Source organism: Scyliorhinus canicula, chromosome 29, assembly GCF_902713615.1.
Source record: "Scyliorhinus canicula chromosome 29, sScyCan1.1, whole genome shotgun sequence".
NCBI classification, from domain to species: Eukaryota; Metazoa; Chordata; class Chondrichthyes; order Carcharhiniformes; family Scyliorhinidae; genus Scyliorhinus; species Scyliorhinus canicula.
In genome coordinates this window covers 11,336,809-11,354,117 of record NC_052174.1, presented here as the reverse complement: position 1 = coordinate 11,354,117, position 17,309 = coordinate 11,336,809, and the positions used below count along the sequence as shown (strand labels likewise).

Sequence of the window (17,309 nt, the reverse complement as noted above, 5' to 3'; positions counted from 1 at the left end):
TTTAAAAATAAGGGGGTGGCCCCTTTAAGACGGAGATGGGGAGAAATATTTTCTCTCAGAGGACGGAGTCTCTGGAACTCTTTTCCTCAACAGGCGGCGGGAGCAGAATCTTGGAATATTTTTGAGTCAGAGCTGGATAGATCTTCGATGAACGAGAGAGGGAGGGAAGGAATTGTCTTGTGAATAGAGATTGAGCAGTTGAGGCCTTCGCCCGCTGGAATTTAGAAAAAGGATAAAGGAGATTGGAAGGGTGGATGAAGAGCTGATGTTTCCCCTTGTTGGACATTCTAGAACGCGAGGATGTAGTTTTAGGCTGAGGGGGGGGGGAGATTAAAAACAGAACTGAGGGGGAATTGCTTCACTCAAAGGGTGGCGAATCTATGGAACTCAACCCCAGAGCGCGCGATGGACGCGGGAACACTAAACACATTGGAGGAGGAGCTGGATAGTTTTTCAATTAGTCGCGGTTTGAAGGGTCACGGGGTGTGGACAGGGAAGTGGAGGTGAGACCAGACATGATCGTATTAAATGGCGGAGCGGGTTCGAGGGGCTGAATGGCCGAATCCTATCAGATTTAGCGATTTAGTCCTTGCCCGGGCCTGGCCTGGAGGTGACCTCTGACCCCACGGCATTGTGGGTGACTCTGAAATGGCAGCAATTTGGGAGGTGGTCCTTACGAGAGTTGCTCACCTCCCAGGGTTCATTTTTTTTTCCAAAATGCCTTGATCAATATTTGCCAGCTCTCTGAGAGAGTAGACAAATAAAGGCCCAGTTTGGGTGACGCGTAAATAACCTGATGGATTCCTGTCTCTGCTCCCCCGACTTGCTCGCGAAGGGACACAGAAATTCGGACCTCACCTCAGGTGCGTAGGCCCCGCCACCCTGTTGGGTAACGAGGAGCTGGTCGATATTCACCCAGACCATTCCTCTTGCTCTGCCACCCCGATTCACCTCGCCCTGCTCCATCAAGGGTCAGGTCCCTGGGATTAATCATTGAACAGATGTCAACAAAAGCTTGGGGGCCAACACTGCGTGGCTTTTGGTCAATGACCGCCTCAGCAGCTTTGACAAGTGTTCAGCTGGGGTTTGCGACAGAGGATATCGGAGTTCGGGTCATCAGCTGTCCTCAGATGATTCGCCGACCTTGTTCTCAGTCCACTTTTCCCTTGTCTGTACGGTAAGCAGTTAATGATTACGGGAGAAAGAGATAAAAACGCTTTCAGGTGAAGAGCGGGGAAAGAGAGGGTCGAGAAGACTCCTGCATTCAGCTGGATCAGCAAGACAGGTAATGACCAAAATCCCCTTCTTTCAACCACTTGTCTGTCAAACACGACCGTCCAATTGTCTCTACCCCCCACACGACCTCAGTGAATTTACTCGGATCTCTTTACTGAGGGGGGCCTGCTCTGAGTGGAAAGGAGGATTCAGTAGAGGCGTTCCCAATCTCGAATACGTTTCGAGAAAGTAAATGAGGGTATTTAAGGAGGTGGCTCTGGAAATAGTTGCTGCATTGGTGGTCATCTTCCAGGATTCTACAGACTCTGGAACAGTTGAAAATGAAAATGGCTTATTGTCACGAGTAGGCTTCAATGAAGTTACTGTGAAAAGCCCCTAGTCGCCACATTCCGGCGCCTGTTCGGGGAGGCTGGTACGGGACTCCTACAGATTGGAGGGTGGCTAATGTAACTCCATATTTAAAAAGTAGGGGGGGGGGGGGGGGGGGAGAGAAAACAGGGAATTTCAGACCAGCCAGACTGATGTTGGCAGTGCGGAAATTTCTAGAATCCATCATCAAAGATTTTACAGCTGAGCACTTAGAAAACAGTGACAGGATCGGACAGAGTCAGCTTGGATTTATGACGGGGAAATCATGCTTGACAAATCTACTGGAATTCTTTGAGGATGTAACTAGTAGAGTTGATGAGGGGGAGCCAGTGGATGTAGTATATTTAGACTTTCAGAAGCTTTCGACGAAGTCCCACAGAAGTGATTAAATATTAAAGTGCATGGGATTGGGGGTAGTGTGGATAGAAAACTGGTTGGCAGGCAGGAAACAAAGAGGAGGAATAAACGGGTCTTTTTTGAAAATTGGCAGGTAGTGACGAGTGGTATACCACAGGGTTCAGTGCCGGGATCCCAGCTATTCACGATATATATTTTTTTTAGAACAGTACAGCACAGAACAGGCCCTTCGGCCCTCGATGTTGTGCCGAGCAATGATCACCCTATTCAAGCCCACGTATCCACCCTATACCAGTAACCCAACAACCCCCATTAACCTTATTTTTTAGGACACTACGGGCAATTTAGCCTGGCCAATACACCTAACCCGCACATCGTTGGACTGTGGGAGGAAACCGGAGCACCCGGAGGAAACCCACGCAGACAGGGGGAGGACGTGCAGACTCCGCACAGACAGTGACCCAGCCGGGAATCGAACCTGGGACCCTGGAGCTGTGAAGCATTGATGCTAACCACCATGCTACCATGCTGACCCATTCATGATTTAGATGAGGGAACTAAATGTTCCAGATTTGCAGATGACACAAACCTGGGTGGGAGGGTAAGCTGAGGAGGAGGCAGAGATCCCTCAGTGTGATTTGGACAAGTTGAGTGAGTGGGCGAATGAAAGGGCAGATACAGTGCAATGTGGATAAATGTGAGGTTATACACTTTGGTCGCCAAAACGAGAAGGGAGATTATTAACTGAATAGTCATAAATCAGGAGAGGGGAGTGTGCAACGAGACCTGGGTGTCTTCATACATCCATCACTGAAGGTAAGCGTGGGGTAGAGAAGGCGGTAAAGAAGGCTAATGGCCTTCATAGCGAGAGGATTCGAGTATAGAAGCAGAGAAGTGTTGCTGCAATTATACAAGGCCTTGGTGAGGCCACACCTGGAGTATTGTGCGCAGTCTTGGTCTCCTTACCTGAGGAAGGATGTTCTTGCTCTCGAGGGAGTGCAGCGAAGGTTTCCCAGACTGATTCCAGGGATGGCGGGACTGATGTACGAGGAGAGATTGAGTCGGTTGAGATTGTTCTCACTGGAGTTCAGAAGAATGAGGGGGGAATCTCACAGAGAAACCTATAAAATTCTAACAGGACTGGACAGGGTAGATGCAGGAAGGATGTTCCCGATGGGGACAGGGTAGATGCGGGAAGGATGTTCCAGATGGGGACAGGGTAGATGCAGGAAGGATGTTCCCGATGGGGACAGGGTAGATGCAGGAAGGATGTTCCCGATGGGGACAGGGTAGATGCAGGAAGGATGTTCCCGATGGGGACAGGGTAGATGCGGGAAGGATGTTCCAGATGGGGACAGGGTAGATGCAGGAAGGATGTTCCCGATGGGGACAGGGTAGATGCAGGAAGGATGTTCCCGATGGGGACAGGGTAGATGCAGGAAGGATGTTCCCGATGGGGACAGGGTAGATGCGGGAAGGATGTTCCAGATGGGGACAGGGTAGATGCAGGAAGGATGTTCCCGATGGGGACAGGGTAGATGCAGGAAGGATGTTCCCGATGGGGACAGGGTAGATGCAGGAAGGATGTTCCCGATGGGGACAGGGTAGATGCAGGAAGGATGTTCCCGATGGGGACAGGGTAGATGCAGGAAGGATGTTCCCGATGGGGACAGGGTAGATGCAGGAAGGATGTTCCCGATGGGGACAGGGTAGATGCAGGAAGGATGTTCCCGATGGGGACAGGGTAGATGCAGGAAGGATGTTCCCGATGGGGACAGGGTAGATGCAGGAAGGATGTTCCCGATGGGGACAGGGTAGATGCAGGAAGGATGTTCCCGATGGGGACAGGGTAGATGCAGGAAGGATGTTCCCGATGGGGACAGGGTAGATGCAGGAAGGATGTTCCCGATGGGGACAGGGTAGATGCAGGAAGGATGTTCCCGATGGGGACAGGGTAGATGCAGGAAGGATGTTCCCGATGGGGACAGGGTAGATGCAGGAAGGATGTTCCCGATGGGGACAGGGTAGATGCAGGAAGGATGTTCCCGATGGGGACAGGGTAGATGCAGGAAGGATGTTCCCGATGGGGACAGGGTAGATGCAGGAAGGATGTTCCCGATGGGGACAGGGTAGATGCGGGAAGGATGTTCCCGATGGGGACAGGGTAGATGCGGGAAGGATGTTCCCGATGGTGGGGGGGGGTCCAGAACCAAGGGGTCACAGTCTGAGGATACGGGGTAGACCATTTAGGCACCGAGATGAGGAGACATTTCTTCACCCAGAGAGTGGTCGGCCTGTGGAATTCATCACCACAGGAAGTAGTTGAGGCCAAAACATTGTACGTTTTCAAGAAGCAGTTAGATATAGCAATAGGGGATCAAAGAATATGGGGGTAAAGCAGGATTAGGCTATTGAGTTGGATGATCAGCCATGATCATAATGAAACGCGGAGCAGGCTCGAAGGGCTGAATGGCCTCCTCCTGCTCTTTGTTTCTCTGTTCCTATGAAATTGTTTCCATTGATCGGCCGGTGGCCAACCACAGGGTTGAACGCAGATTGAAGCTAAATTGGGGAAAGAGCTGGAGGAAAGGTCAGGAGACGATTTTGTTGTAAACCTTGTCTGCAACGGCAATGGAAACAGATTCAATAATAACGTTCCAAAGCAAATTGGATGAATATTGAACGGGAGGAAATTTTCGGGGGCCATTGTGTCCAATTAGGTGGTTCTTCCAGAAAGAGATAGCACAGATGTAATGGGCTGAATGGCCTGCTGGAAATGCTGGAAGATTCTCGAATTCTATTGGGCTGCAGGAAGACAGATTGCGATGACGGAACAGACACCTTTAGTCACTCATAGCATTCGAAGGGTTAAATCTCGGTCAAGCCGTGTCCAATGTTAATGACGTTTGAGAAGACAACTCTGCTTTTCTGATTGGAGGGCTGTGACTAGTGGTGTTCCGCAGGGATCAGTGCTGGGACCTTTGCTGTCCGTAATATATATAAATGATTTGGAGGAAAATGTAACTGGTTTGATTAGTAAGTTTGCAGACGACACAAAGGTTGGTGGAATTGCGGATAGCGATGAGGACTGTCAGAGGATACAGCAGGATTTAGATCGTTTGGAGACTTGGGCGGAGAGATGGCAGATGGAGTTTAATCCGGACAAACGTGAGGTAATGCATTTTGGATAGTCTAATGCAGGTAGGGAATATACAGTGAATGGTAGAACCCTCAAGAGTATTGACAGTCAGAGAGATCTAGGTGTACAGGTCCACAGGTCACTGAAAGGGGCAACACAGGTGGAGAAGGTAGTCAAGAAGGCATACGGCTTGCCTTCATCGGCCGGGGCATTGAGTATAAGAATTGGCAAGTCATGTTGCAGCTGTATAGAACCTTAGTTAGGCCACACTTGGAGTATAGTGTTCAATTCAGGTCGCCACACTACCAGAAGGATGTGGAGGCTTTAGAGAGGGTGCAGAAGAGATTTACCAGGATGTTGCCTGGTATGGAGGGCATTAGCTATGAGGAGAGGTTGGATAAACTCGGTTTGTTCTCACTGGAACGCTGGAGGTTGAGGGGCGACCTGATAGAGGTCTACAAAATTATGAGGGGCAAAGACAGAGTGGATCGTCAGAGGCTTTTCCCCAGGGTAGAGGGGTCAATTACTAGGGGGCGTAGGTTTAAGGTGCGAGGGGCAAGATTTAGAGGAGATGTACGAGGCAAGTTTTTCACACAGAGGGTAGTGGGTGCCTGGAACTCGCTGCCGGAGGAGGTGGTGGAAGCAGGGACGATAGTGACATTTAAGGGGCATCTTGACAAATACATGAATAGGATGGGAATAGAGGGATACGGACCCAGGAAGTGTAGAAGATTTTAGTTTAGACGGGCAGCATGGTCGGCACAGGCTTGCAGGGCCGAAGGGCCTGTTCCTGTGCTGTACTTTTCTTTGTTCTTTGTTCTAATAACTGAAAATCTCTCCCCAGATATTCGGAAGCGCCGAGATGCTGAGGGGAATCGTCCTCTTTATTCTCTTCACTCAGGGTAAGTCGCCTCACTGGAACGTGAATACACATTTCTTGGCTCTCCTTCTTGATGCAGTACCGAGGGAGTGCTGCCGTGTCGGAGGGGCTGTCTCGTGTATAAGCAGTTGAACTGAGGGGGCGGCACGGTAGCACAGTGGTTAGCACTGTTGCTTCACAGCTCCAGGGTCCCAGGTTCGAATCCGGGCTTGGGTCACTGTCTGTGCGGAGTCTGCACGTTCTCCCCCGTGTCTGTATGGGTTTCCTCCGGGTGCTCCGGTTTCCTCCCACAAGTCCCGAAAGACGTGCTTGTTGGGTGAATTGGACATTCTGAATTCTCCCTCAGTGTACCCGAACAGGCGCCGGAATGTGGCGACTAGGGGATTTTCACAGTAACTTCATCACAGTGTTAATGTAAGCCTACTTGTGACAATAATAAAGATGATTATTCTTATTGCATTGTCCCATTTCTCTGTTGGATTCTGCCTGGTACAGTAACAGGTCGGAGGTGGGGGTCACTCTGCGCTGGGAACCCGACAAACAGAGTGAGAGGCAGTGACACCTGGGGCAGCGGGGCTTATGGAGCACCCAGGTAATCACCGCCTTGTGGCAGCCGGGCTGTCCGTCAACAAGAAATATTCGGAATTATCCGGAACCTTCTACCTGTTAAATTGTTTTGCTTGAAGGTCGTCAAATAAACTGCTGAAGCTGAGCCCACTGAAAGAGGGGGAGGGGGGGGGGTGAAGGGTGGGGGGGGGGGGTGAGGGAGGATGGGGGTGGGGGGGTGAGGGAGGATGGGGGTGGGGGGGTGAGGGAGGATGGGGGTGGGGGGGTGAGGGAGGATGGGGGTGGGGGGGGGTGAGGGAGGATGGGGGTGGGGGGGTAAGGGAGGATGGGGGTGGGGGGGTGAGGGAGGATGGGGGTGGGGGGGGTGAGGGAGGATGGGGGTGGAGGCGGGGTGAGGGAGGATGGGGGTGGAGCGGGGGTGAGGGAGGATGGGGGTGAAGGGGGGTGAGGGAGGATGGGGTGAAGGGGGTGGAGGGGGGGTGAGGGAGGGGATGGAGGGGGGTGAGGGGGATGGGGGTGAGGGAGGATGTAATGGAGGGGGGTGAGGGGGGATGGGGGTGAGGGAGGATGTGATGGAGGGGGATGAGGGAGGGGATGGAGGGGGGTGAGGGAGGATGGGGTGAAGGGGGGTGAGGGAGGATGGGGTGAAGTGGGTGGAGGGGGGTGAGGGAGGATGGGGGTGGAGGGGGGTGAGGGAGGATGGGGGTGGAGGGGGGTGAGGGAGGATGGGGGTGAAGGGGGTGGAGGGGGGTGGGGGTGGAGGGGGGTGAGGGAGGATGGGGGTGGAGGGGGGTGAGGGAGGATGGGGTGAAGGGGGTGGAGGGGGTGGAGGGGGTGAGGGAGGATGGGGGTGGAGGGGGGTGAGGGAGGATGGGGGTGAAGGGGGGTGAGGGAGGATGGGGGTGAAGGGGGGGTGAGGGAGGATGGGGTGGAGGGGGTGGAGGGGGGGGAGTGAGGGAGGATGGGGGTGGAGGGGGTTGAGGGAGGATGGGGGTGGAGGGGGTTGAGGGAGGATGGGGGTGGAGGGGGGTGAGGGAGGATGGGGTGGAGGGGGGATGAGGGAGGATGGGGGTGGAGGGGGTGGAGGGGGGGGAGGGAGGATGGGGGTGGAGGGGGGGTGAGGGAGGATGGGGGTGGAGGGGGGTGAGGGAGGATGGGGTGAAGGGGGTTGAGGGGGGGTGAGGGAGGATGGGGTGAAGGGGGTGGAGGGGGGGTGAGGGAGGATGGGGTGAAGGGGGTGGAGGGGGGGGTGAGGGAGGATGGGGATGGAGGGGGGTGAGGGAGGATGGGGTGGAGGGGGGTGGTGAGGGAGGATGGGGTGAAGGGGATGGAGGGGGGTGAGGGAGGATGGGGTGAAGGGGGTGGAGGGGGGTGAGGGAGGATGGGGTGGAGGGGGGATGAGGGAGGATGGGGTGGAGGGGGGGGTGAGGGAGGATGGGGTGAAGGGGGTGGAGGGGTGGTGAGGGAGGATGGGGTGGAGGGGGGGTGAGGGAGGATGGGGGTGGAGGGGGGGTGAGGGAGGATGGGGGTGGAGGGGGGTGAGGGAGGATGGGGTGGAGGGGGGGTGAGGGAGGATGGGGTGAAGGGGGTGGAGGGGGGTGAGGGAGGATGGGGGTGGAGGGGGGATGAGGGAGGATGGGGTGGAGGGGGGGGTGAGGGAGGATGGGGTGAAGGGGGTGGAGGGGGGGTGAGGGAGGATGGGGGTGAAGGGGGTGGAGGGGGGTGAGGGAGGATGGGGGTGAAGGGGGTGGAGGGGGGGTGAGGGAGGATGGGGTGAAGGGGGTGGAGGGGGGTGAGGGAGGATGGGGGTGAAGGGGGTGGAGGGGGGTGAGGGAGGATGGGGGTGAAGGGGGTGGAGGGGGGTGAGGGAGGAGGGGGTGAAGGGGGGGTGAGGGAGGATGGGGGTGAAGGGGTGGAGGGGGGTGAGGGAGGATGGGGTGGAGGGGGTGTGAGGGAGGATGGGGTGAAGGGGGTGGAGGGGGGGGTGAGGGAGGATGGGGTGAAGGGGGATGAAGGTGGATGGGGTGATGGGATAGGCGAGGACGGAGAATCACATTGACCGGAGATCTCCGGCCTGTATTTGGTACAGGGATTGAAATCGATGCCCTCGGCCTCCCCGAGATTTGATTGGGTGAAATGCCACCATCACTGGCCGGTGTCTGACGCGGGATCTGGGGGTTGGCGGGAGCGTGGACTCAGTAACGGGGGAGGCCACCAGGAATGGAGCAGATCGCAGCCCGGGGTTTGAACGGAGAAGGCCGAGGGGGGGGCTAATTGTGTCCTGTTGACCGCAGGGGTAGCCGCACGCACAAGGGGGTCGACGTGGTTTGCAGCGATGGATCGGATGTTTACGCCCCCTTCGATGGCACGCTGGTGAGAAGGGCGAATCCCTACAGCCGGAGCAACGCGATTAACAACGGGGTGATGCTGCGTGGATCGGGTGAGAGAGGATTTCGGAGCACTCCGCGCCTCCCAGCTTCCAGCGTAACTCCGCCGACCATGTGACCCGAATCCTGGCCTACGCGGGAGGTGCCAAGTATTATACCCGACCAAGTGCTCGGGGGGTGGGGTGGGGGGGGGGGGGGGCACATGGAGCTACCCCAGGACAGGGAGGGAATAAAATCTCCTGACCACATTCACGGGATTCTCTGCCCCACGCTTTCTCTGGCAGGCGGAGCCTAAACCCAGGCCGTAGGCCTTCAAAACAAGGCCCGTTTGACAGAAGGGCGACCATTCGGCCCGTTGTGTCGTGCTGGCCCTCAGCAAGGGCCGCTCACCTCCTCCCACCCGTCACACCTTTACGGGTGGCCCTGAGAGATTCGCCTGCCTGATATCTCTTCCTGCAGAGGCCGTGCGTTTGAATATTTTTAAGGCAGAGGTGGATATATTCTCGGTAAAGAAGGGGGCGCACGGTTATCTGGTGGGGGGGGGGGGGGGTGGTCACGGGGACGCAGTTTTGAGTTGTCGGCAGGATCAGGCACGATCTCTTCAAATGGCGAAGTTGGCTCGAGGGGCTGAATGGCTTCTTCCTGCTCTTTCTGTTGGCACGTTCTCCTCAGACAATGCTCCAAATGCCCTCTGGGAAACCTCGCCTGAACCTGCCTCCGCCGTGCCCTCGTTCTCGATCCTTCCGTCTCTCAGGAGGGTCTCGAGTCTGTGGAATCCCCCCCCCTCCCGCCCAGAGACAAGTGGAGGCGGGTCAATGAATATATTCGCGGCCGGGTGAGACGGAGTTTTGACCGACAAAGGGGTGGAGGGAGGCAGGAAGGAAAGCGGAGTACAGGCCTCAATCTGCTCAGCCGGAATTTACTTGAACGGCGGGGCAGGCCCGAGGGGCCGAGTGGCCTATTCCTGCTCCTAATTCATACCAACCTTCCCCTACAGTGCAGCATGTAGTGACCGCTGCAGCGTCGAAGGTGCTGGTCTAACGTTGAACCCTCTGGCCTCCGAATCCAGCGATTGGAGCGATCAGTGAGGGGAGATTGCCGTAGCGGTAATGTCACTGGACTAGAAACCTGGAAGCCTGGGCCCACTGCTCTTGGAGCCGAGGGTTCGATCCAACTCATTGGCTTATATGTGGAGTCATGAAACAATTATCGATCGACCTGGTTCACTTGGGGGCAGGAAATCTCCCGTCCTTACCATGGTCTGGCCTACACGTGACTCCAGGCCCAGGGCAAGGTGGTTGACCCTTTACCAAAATGGCCGAGGGAGACACTCCGTTCAAGGGTGTGGTGAATGTGATTCACACCGGATTATAATCTGTATATACATGTGTCTGTATTGTAAGTGCAGATGCACTACCTGTCCTCCAGGGGGAGTAGCTCTGGGAATGCTCGAGTTGTACGGGGCTTCTCCCTTGGCTCTGCCCAGGACTCCTCCCCCGGGAGCTGCTGTATATAGATCAGTGCCACATGGTCAGCCGGCCAGTTCACCGAAAGTTCAATGGCTAACAGGCTGGCTCTGTTGTGAGTATATTAAAACCGCTATTCTAATCCTACAAGCACGTGTCCGTAGAATTGTTGGTTCCAACAAAGGGCAATTAGAGATGGGCAACACGCTCTCCAACACCCGCATCCGACTCCGAGGGCCCTCTGAGGGTCTTACAGTGCAGTGGGTGGCGCCCCCTACCTCTGGACTAGACGCTCTGGGTTCAAGTCCAACGGCAGCAATTGTTTTGGCTATGGAAGGGTTAAAAGCAGGGTTCAACCGGCCACTATTCGACTGGGGGAACCTTCCACCAGCTCTGCGCCAAAGCAAGCATGTCCGTGAACATGCGCTAAAGCCTAATAGATGGTTACGTGTGGCAGTCGCAGACACTGTGCGGGGTCAATGTTAGAGAACTACTCTTGTGGAGTGTGGGGTCAATCTCTCTTCAATTGAATCTCTCCAACTCCAGGTTACTGCGTGAAGATCTTCTACATCCAGCCACAGAGCTACTCTGGGAACGTCGCCAAAGGAGAGACTATCGGCCAGTTGCTGAGAATGCAAAGTGTCTACCCGGGAATTACCTCTCACGTGCACATCCAGATGTGTGACACCTCTGTGGACCCAACCCCGAACCTGTAGCCCCGGGTTGCCTGGAGGTGGAGCGTCTCTCTCTCTCTCTCTCTCTCTCTCCTGTTCCGGCTCCACCTGCCCCACCCCCCCTTCCCCCGCTGCTGCCTGCCTGGCTGACCGCCCCCCCCCTCCCCAGCCAGGCCTTGACCCGCTGGCCTCCATTGTTTACGTCAATGCCCCACAATGGGTGTGGACGACGAGCAGCGCCCCCTGCAGCGCGTCGTGTTGAGGGCGCGCACTCTGCTGCCGCTGTGCGTGGGCGGTGGAGGGGGGGGGGGAGAACACCCGCCAGATAAGTGGGGCTGCTTCATCCTTGGGTGGTGTCAGGCTTCTTGAATGGTCTTACGGCCGTACCCATCCAGGAACACAAACATAAGGACTAGGAGCAGGATTCGGCCATATGGCCCCTCGAGCCTGCTCCGCCATTCAATGAGATCATGGCTGATCTTTTGTGGACTCAGCTCCACTTTCCGGCCCGAACACCATAACCCTTAATCCCTTTATTCTTCAAAAAACTATCTATCTTTACCTTAAAAACATGTAATGAAGGAGCCTCAACTGCTTCACTGGGCAAGGAATTCCATAGATTCACAACCCTTTGGGTGAAGAAGTTCCTCCTAAACTCAGTCCTAAATCTACTTCCCCTTATTTTGAGGCTATGCCCCCTAGTTCTGCTTTCACCCGCCAGTGGAAACAACCTGCCCGCATCTATCCTATCTATTCCCTTCATAATTTTATGTTTCTATAAGATCCCCCCTCATCCTTCTAAATTCCAATGAGTACAGTCCCAGTCTACTCAACCTCTCCTCGTAATCCAACCCCTTCAGCTCTGGGATTAACCTAGTGAATCTCCTCTGCACACCCTCCAGCGCCAGTCCGTCCTTTCTCAGGTAAGGAGACCAAAACTGAACACAATACTCCAGGTGTGGCCTCACTAACACTTTATACAATTGCAGCATAACCTCCCTAGTCTTAAACTCCATCCCTCCAGCAATGAAGGACAAAACTTCTTAATCACCTGTTGCACCTGTAAACCAACACGGAGGATATCCCATCATGCTCCCTGGCAGGACACTGGGAGTTTAAGGAGGGTCTCGGGGAAAGGGGAGACCGGTTCAAGACTAGTTTAGGCCCATTTCGAAGATGCTCTTTTCTCCAGTGAAACAACAGACAGCCAATCCAGTCACTGATCACCAGGCTCCAATTTTGTAATTGAAATGATTGAGAAATTAATAAATTGAGCCGTGCGCATTAAACCATTCTCCGTCTCCTTCTTTGATCTTTCCCCTTTGTGCCCGGGTCTCGAAGCTGGAATATCTCCACAGCTGGCGGTGGTGGAGCTTTGAGGTGGTGAGGGTCCCCGGGGGTTTGGCGGGCGCTGGGTGGGTGAGTTATGGAGGGCTGCTCGCCACACTGGCATGGTCGACCTCAAACATCCCTGCTTCCAGGCAGGCTCCCCCGGAGAGGTCAGGATTGCTGCCCTCGTGCCCTGAGCCAGGCAATCAACTTACCCCCATAAAGCCGCCAATTCAGGGCGGGTTACCAGCCTCGCCCATCGCCAACTCCAGAGGCTGCCAAATCGAAGAGGGGGCCTCTCTACTGGGGGAGAGGGGGCTGGGGTGGGCGGGCGTCAGAGTCAGAGGGGTGAGACGCAAACATCAAAGTTGAGTGTTGTAGCTTATATCTAGCTCGGAGCTATGCAGCGATTGCATTAGTTCCAAATTGTCATGGGCCGAGGTTTAGAGAACCCCAAAGTGTATCATGGAGTTCACCTGACCCACAACTTTTAATAGATTGCGGTATGGGGAGCACACGGCCCACTCTACAGGTGTGGTACAGCAGAAATGGAAAAGTACTTTTTAAAGCAAAACAATGTTTATTCTATGAACTCAAGTTAACCTTTTTAAAACATACAGTGAACATCTTAGCAACCATTAATTCAAATACAACCCCCAAAGACTACAACACTAAGTAATCCTTAATAACTTCCCAAACAACATCCAGAATTCGAAAGAAACACCGTTTAACAGAAGCACATCAGGTTTACATTCACTACTGAGAACATTTCTAATTCTGAATTCACCAAATGATCAAGAGATAGACTTTTGATGGCAGAGAGAACAGCTGCTTGGTCTGGCTTCAGCTCCAACACTGAAAACGAAACTAAAACACACCCTGCAGCAAACAGCCTAAAACGAAAGTAAAAAGCTGACAGACAACCCAGCTCCACCCACTCTCTGACATCACTGCAGTAATAAACACCCATTTTTTAAAGGGACTCTCACTACAGATATTTACATACACACCCATTTATAGACACCCATTTCTTAAAGGTACTCTCACTACAGATATTTATATACACATCCATTTCTTAAAGGTACTCTCACACGACAAAAGTGTGCAACATGTTCGTTTAAAATATCTCTGCAACCACAAAATATCCAAGCCATGCTTACAGTATGCTTACACGCCTTGAGTAGCTTCTGTGGCGTCTGATTACTTTGCGCTGAGTCTGGACCCAGACTTAAACCGATCAAGCACAGTGAGCACGATTTAGTTGCCAGACTCACATTATTAAACACAAAAGAGTTGACTCTCCAGCCACCCTGTAAACTCAATGATCCAAGTGGAGGGTGTTTCCCTCTGACTGTTGCTTCCCTTTAATAATTATTGGTTTTGACGACTCCGAGGGTGCCCTCCTCCATTTTGAGGTGGCCCTCATAACTTACCATGGGGTCGTCCAGGCTTTAGAGCTGGCGGGATCTACGAGGGCCCCCATGACCACGGGGCCTCTTCAGTAGCACAGCGGGCTGGAGGTTCATGCATCAGCAACTCCTGTGAGAGAAGGAGCCCCTTCTGCCCATCCGACCCATGCCAGCTCTTTGAAAGAACGAGCCAACCCATCTGCCAGGCCAGCTCCTTATTCGTATGTTGCCATGTATGCTCGTATGGGCTGTAAGGACAAAGAGACTCCAGTGAGGGCTTTGCAGACAAAGAGACAGGAAGATATGGAGGCCATGGGGAGAGAATGAGGGCGCGGGATAGCGGGATCAATGTTGGTTCCCTCTGGAAAAGAGACAGCCCAAATACAAATATATCAGGACAGTAAGTTGTGAAGCGGACGTAAGAAGGGACATCGATGGGTGAAGCGAGTAGGCATCGGCCCTTACTCATGCCCACATCTCTACCCTGTCCCCGTACATAGAACATAGAACATAGAACGATACAGCGCAGTACAGGCCCTTCGGCCCTCGATGTTGCACCGGCATGGAAAAAAAAACTAAAGGCCATCTAACCTACACTATGCCCTTATCATCCATATGCTTATCCAATAAACTTTTAAATGCCCTCAATGTTGGCGAGTTCACTACTGTTGCAGGTAGGGCATTCCACGGCCTCACCACTCTTTGCGTAAAAAACCCACCTCTGACCTCTGTCCTATATCTATTACCCCTCAATTTAAGGCTATGTCCCCTCGTGCTAGCCACCCCCATCCGCGGGAGAAGGCTCTCGCTGTCCACCCTATCTAACCCTCTGATCATTTTGTATGCCTCTATTAAGTCACCTCTTAACCTTCTTCTCTCTAACGAAAACAACCTCAAGTCCATCAGCCTTTCCTCATAAGATTTTCCCTCCATACCAGGCAACATCCTGGTAAATCTCCTCTGCACCCGTTCCAAAGCTTCCACGTCCTTCCTATAATGAGGCGACCAGAACTGTACGCAATACTCCAAATGCGGCCGTACTAGAGTTTTGTACAACTGTAACATGACCTCATGGCTCCGGAACTCAATCCCTCTACCAATAAAGGCCAACACACCATAGGCCTTCTTCACAACCCTATCAACCTGGGTGGCAACTTTCAGGGATCTATGTACATGGACACCGAGATCCCTCTGCTCATCCACACTACCAAGAATTTTACCATTAGCCAAATATTCCGCATTCCTGTTATTCTTTCCAAAGTGAATCACCTCACACTTCTCCACATTAAACTCCATTTGCCACCTCTCAGCCCAGCTCTGCAGCTTATCTATGTCCCTCTGTAACCTGCAACATCCTTCCGCACTGTCTACAACTCCACCGACTTTAGTGTCGTCTGCAAATTTACTCACCCATCCTTCTGCGCCCTCCTCTAGGTCATTTATAAAAATGACAAACAGCAACGGCCCCAGAGCAGATCCTTGTGGTACGCCACTCGTAACTGAACTCCATTCTGAACATTTCCCATCAACTACCACTCTCTGTCTTCTTTCAACTAGCCAATTTCTGATCCACATCTCTAAATCACCCTCAATCCCCAGCCTCCGTATTTTCTGCAATAGCCGACCGTGGGGAACCTTATCAAACGCTTTACTGAAATCCATATACACCACATCAACTGCTCTACCCTCGTCTACCTGTTCAGTCACCTTCTCAAAGAACTCAATAAGGTTTGTGAGGCATGACCTACCCTTCACAAAACCATGCTGACTATCCCTAATCATATTATTCCTATCTAGATGATTATAAATCGTATCTTTTATAATCCTCTCCAAGACCTTACCCACCACAGACGTTAGGCTCACCGGCCTATAGTTACCGGGGTTATCTCTACTCCCCTTCTTGAACAAAGGGACCACATTTGCTATCCTCCAGTCCTCCGTAACTCCCACTTAAACTTTTTGGACACTAAGGGCAATTTATCATGGCCAATCCACCCTAACCTGCACGTCTTTGGACTGTGGGAGGAAACCGGAGCACCCGGAGGAAACCCACGCACACACGGGGAGAACGTGCAGACTCCGCACAGACAGTGACCCAAGTTGGGGATCGAACCTGGGACCCTGGAGCTGTGAAGCAACTGTGCTAACCACTGTGCTACCGTGCTGCCCCAACGGTATTGGCCTCCGTATTTGGGGACAGATGCTTTGGAAGCCGTTCTGAGAAGGTTGACCTGACTAATACCAGGAACGGGCGGGTTCAAGGTTTCCGACAATGATTGGGCGCTGATTGATGTGGTTAATACTAAACATCGACCCTGAGGGCTGCTCGCCCTGACTCTCACCCCCCCCCCCCCCCACCCCATCCCCCCCCCCAATCCTGATCCCCAGTCACTGCACAAGCCCAAACTCCCGGGGCGGCCCTTGAATGGTCAATGGCGCGATGCTAAGAAGAGGATTTAGTGAGGAAAATCCTCTCCCTTCTGCATTTCGACTTTGTACAGCTGAGAGGCTGTCAACCCGGTGTCATTGTGGTTAGCGCCGCTGCCTCAGGGCACCAGGGATCCCGGTTCGATTCCGGCCTCGGGTCACTGTCTGCGCGGAGTCGGCACGTTCGCCCCCCCCCCCCCCCCCCCCCCCCCCGCCATGTCTCCGTGGGTTTCCTCCGGGTGCTCCGGTTTCCTCCCGCACCCCAAAGATGTGCAGGTGAGGGCGGATTGGCCGTGCTAAATTTCCCCTCAGCGTCCAAAAGGATATGTTGGGGGAGAGGGCGGGGGAGTGGGGCCTAGGTAGGGAGCTCTTTCCGAGGGTCGCTGCGGACTCAATGGGCCGAATGACCTCTTTCCACGCCGCACGAAGACATGCGAGAGCGGGTTCTTCCCGGAGGAGGAGGACAAGTGCGAGAGGTGCCGGGGTGGGGAGGGGAGGGGAGGGGGGGGGGGGGAATGGAGCTAGCTAGGGGGAGGAGAGGGGAAGGTAGGGAGGTGCGGATTGGGGGGTGGGGGAAACAGGACTGGATGGGTTAAGGATGGCCAACCAGAGAGAGGAGAACTTCAGAGGAACAGGCATGGAATGGCAAGGAGAGCCACCTACTGGTGGGAGCACAGGCCCTCGCCTGCACGGGGGGAAACCGGGGTACCAAGTAGACGCAGCCTGAATCGAAGGCCTCAAGGCCATGGGGGGTTGGGGGGGGGGGGGAGATCTAGCCCCCTCCCCTCCCTTCCCCTGCGGAATGACGGCTACAGATGAGCCAGGGGAGAAACGGCAACCACACCAGGACACAGAGGGGGGAAACTGGAGGCAAGCCCTCCCCGCCAAGCGGCGGGGCCCCAGTGGGACCTGACATACCCTCCGAAAGATCAAACGTGGCCGTAAAAGAAATGATCCAGTGCCTGAGCCACAGCGAGGGACCCCGACGCTGATCGTTCCGACAATGTACAGCTTTCCTCTTTGTCGCGTCTGACGCCCCAGCTCCATTTTTTAAAAATTCTGTCAATGT

General features: G+C 54.1%; 1 protein-coding gene across 1 annotated transcript; it reads left to right on the top strand.

Annotated features, from left to right (window-relative positions):
* Positions 1-1,230: 1,230 nt before the first annotated feature.
* On the top strand, positions 1,231-11,211 carry LOC119958416 (leukocyte cell-derived chemotaxin-2-like). Its single transcript, XM_038786937.1, has 5 exons — positions 1,231-1,285; positions 5,946-6,003; positions 6,477-6,573; positions 8,843-8,988; positions 10,948-11,211. The coding sequence occupies exons 2-5, from the start codon at positions 5,964-5,966 to the stop codon at positions 11,115-11,117; spliced, it is 453 nt and encodes a 150-aa protein (XP_038642865.1). The 5' UTR covers positions 1,231-1,285; positions 5,946-5,963; the 3' UTR covers positions 11,118-11,211.
* The last annotated feature ends 6,098 nt before the right edge of the window (positions 11,212-17,309 follow it).

Coding starts and splice junctions, on each gene's coding strand:
- LOC119958416 (XM_038786937.1), top strand. CDS start 5,964: ATGCTGAGGGGAATCGTCCTCTTTATTCTCTTCACTCAGG. Junction 6,574..8,842: donor GGGGCTTATGGAGCACCCAG/GTAATCACCGCC, acceptor TGTTGACCGCAG/GGGTAGCCGCACGCACAAGG. Junction 8,989..10,947: donor GGTGATGCTGCGTGGATCGG/GTGAGAGAGGAT, acceptor CTCCAACTCCAG/GTTACTGCGTGAAGATCTTC.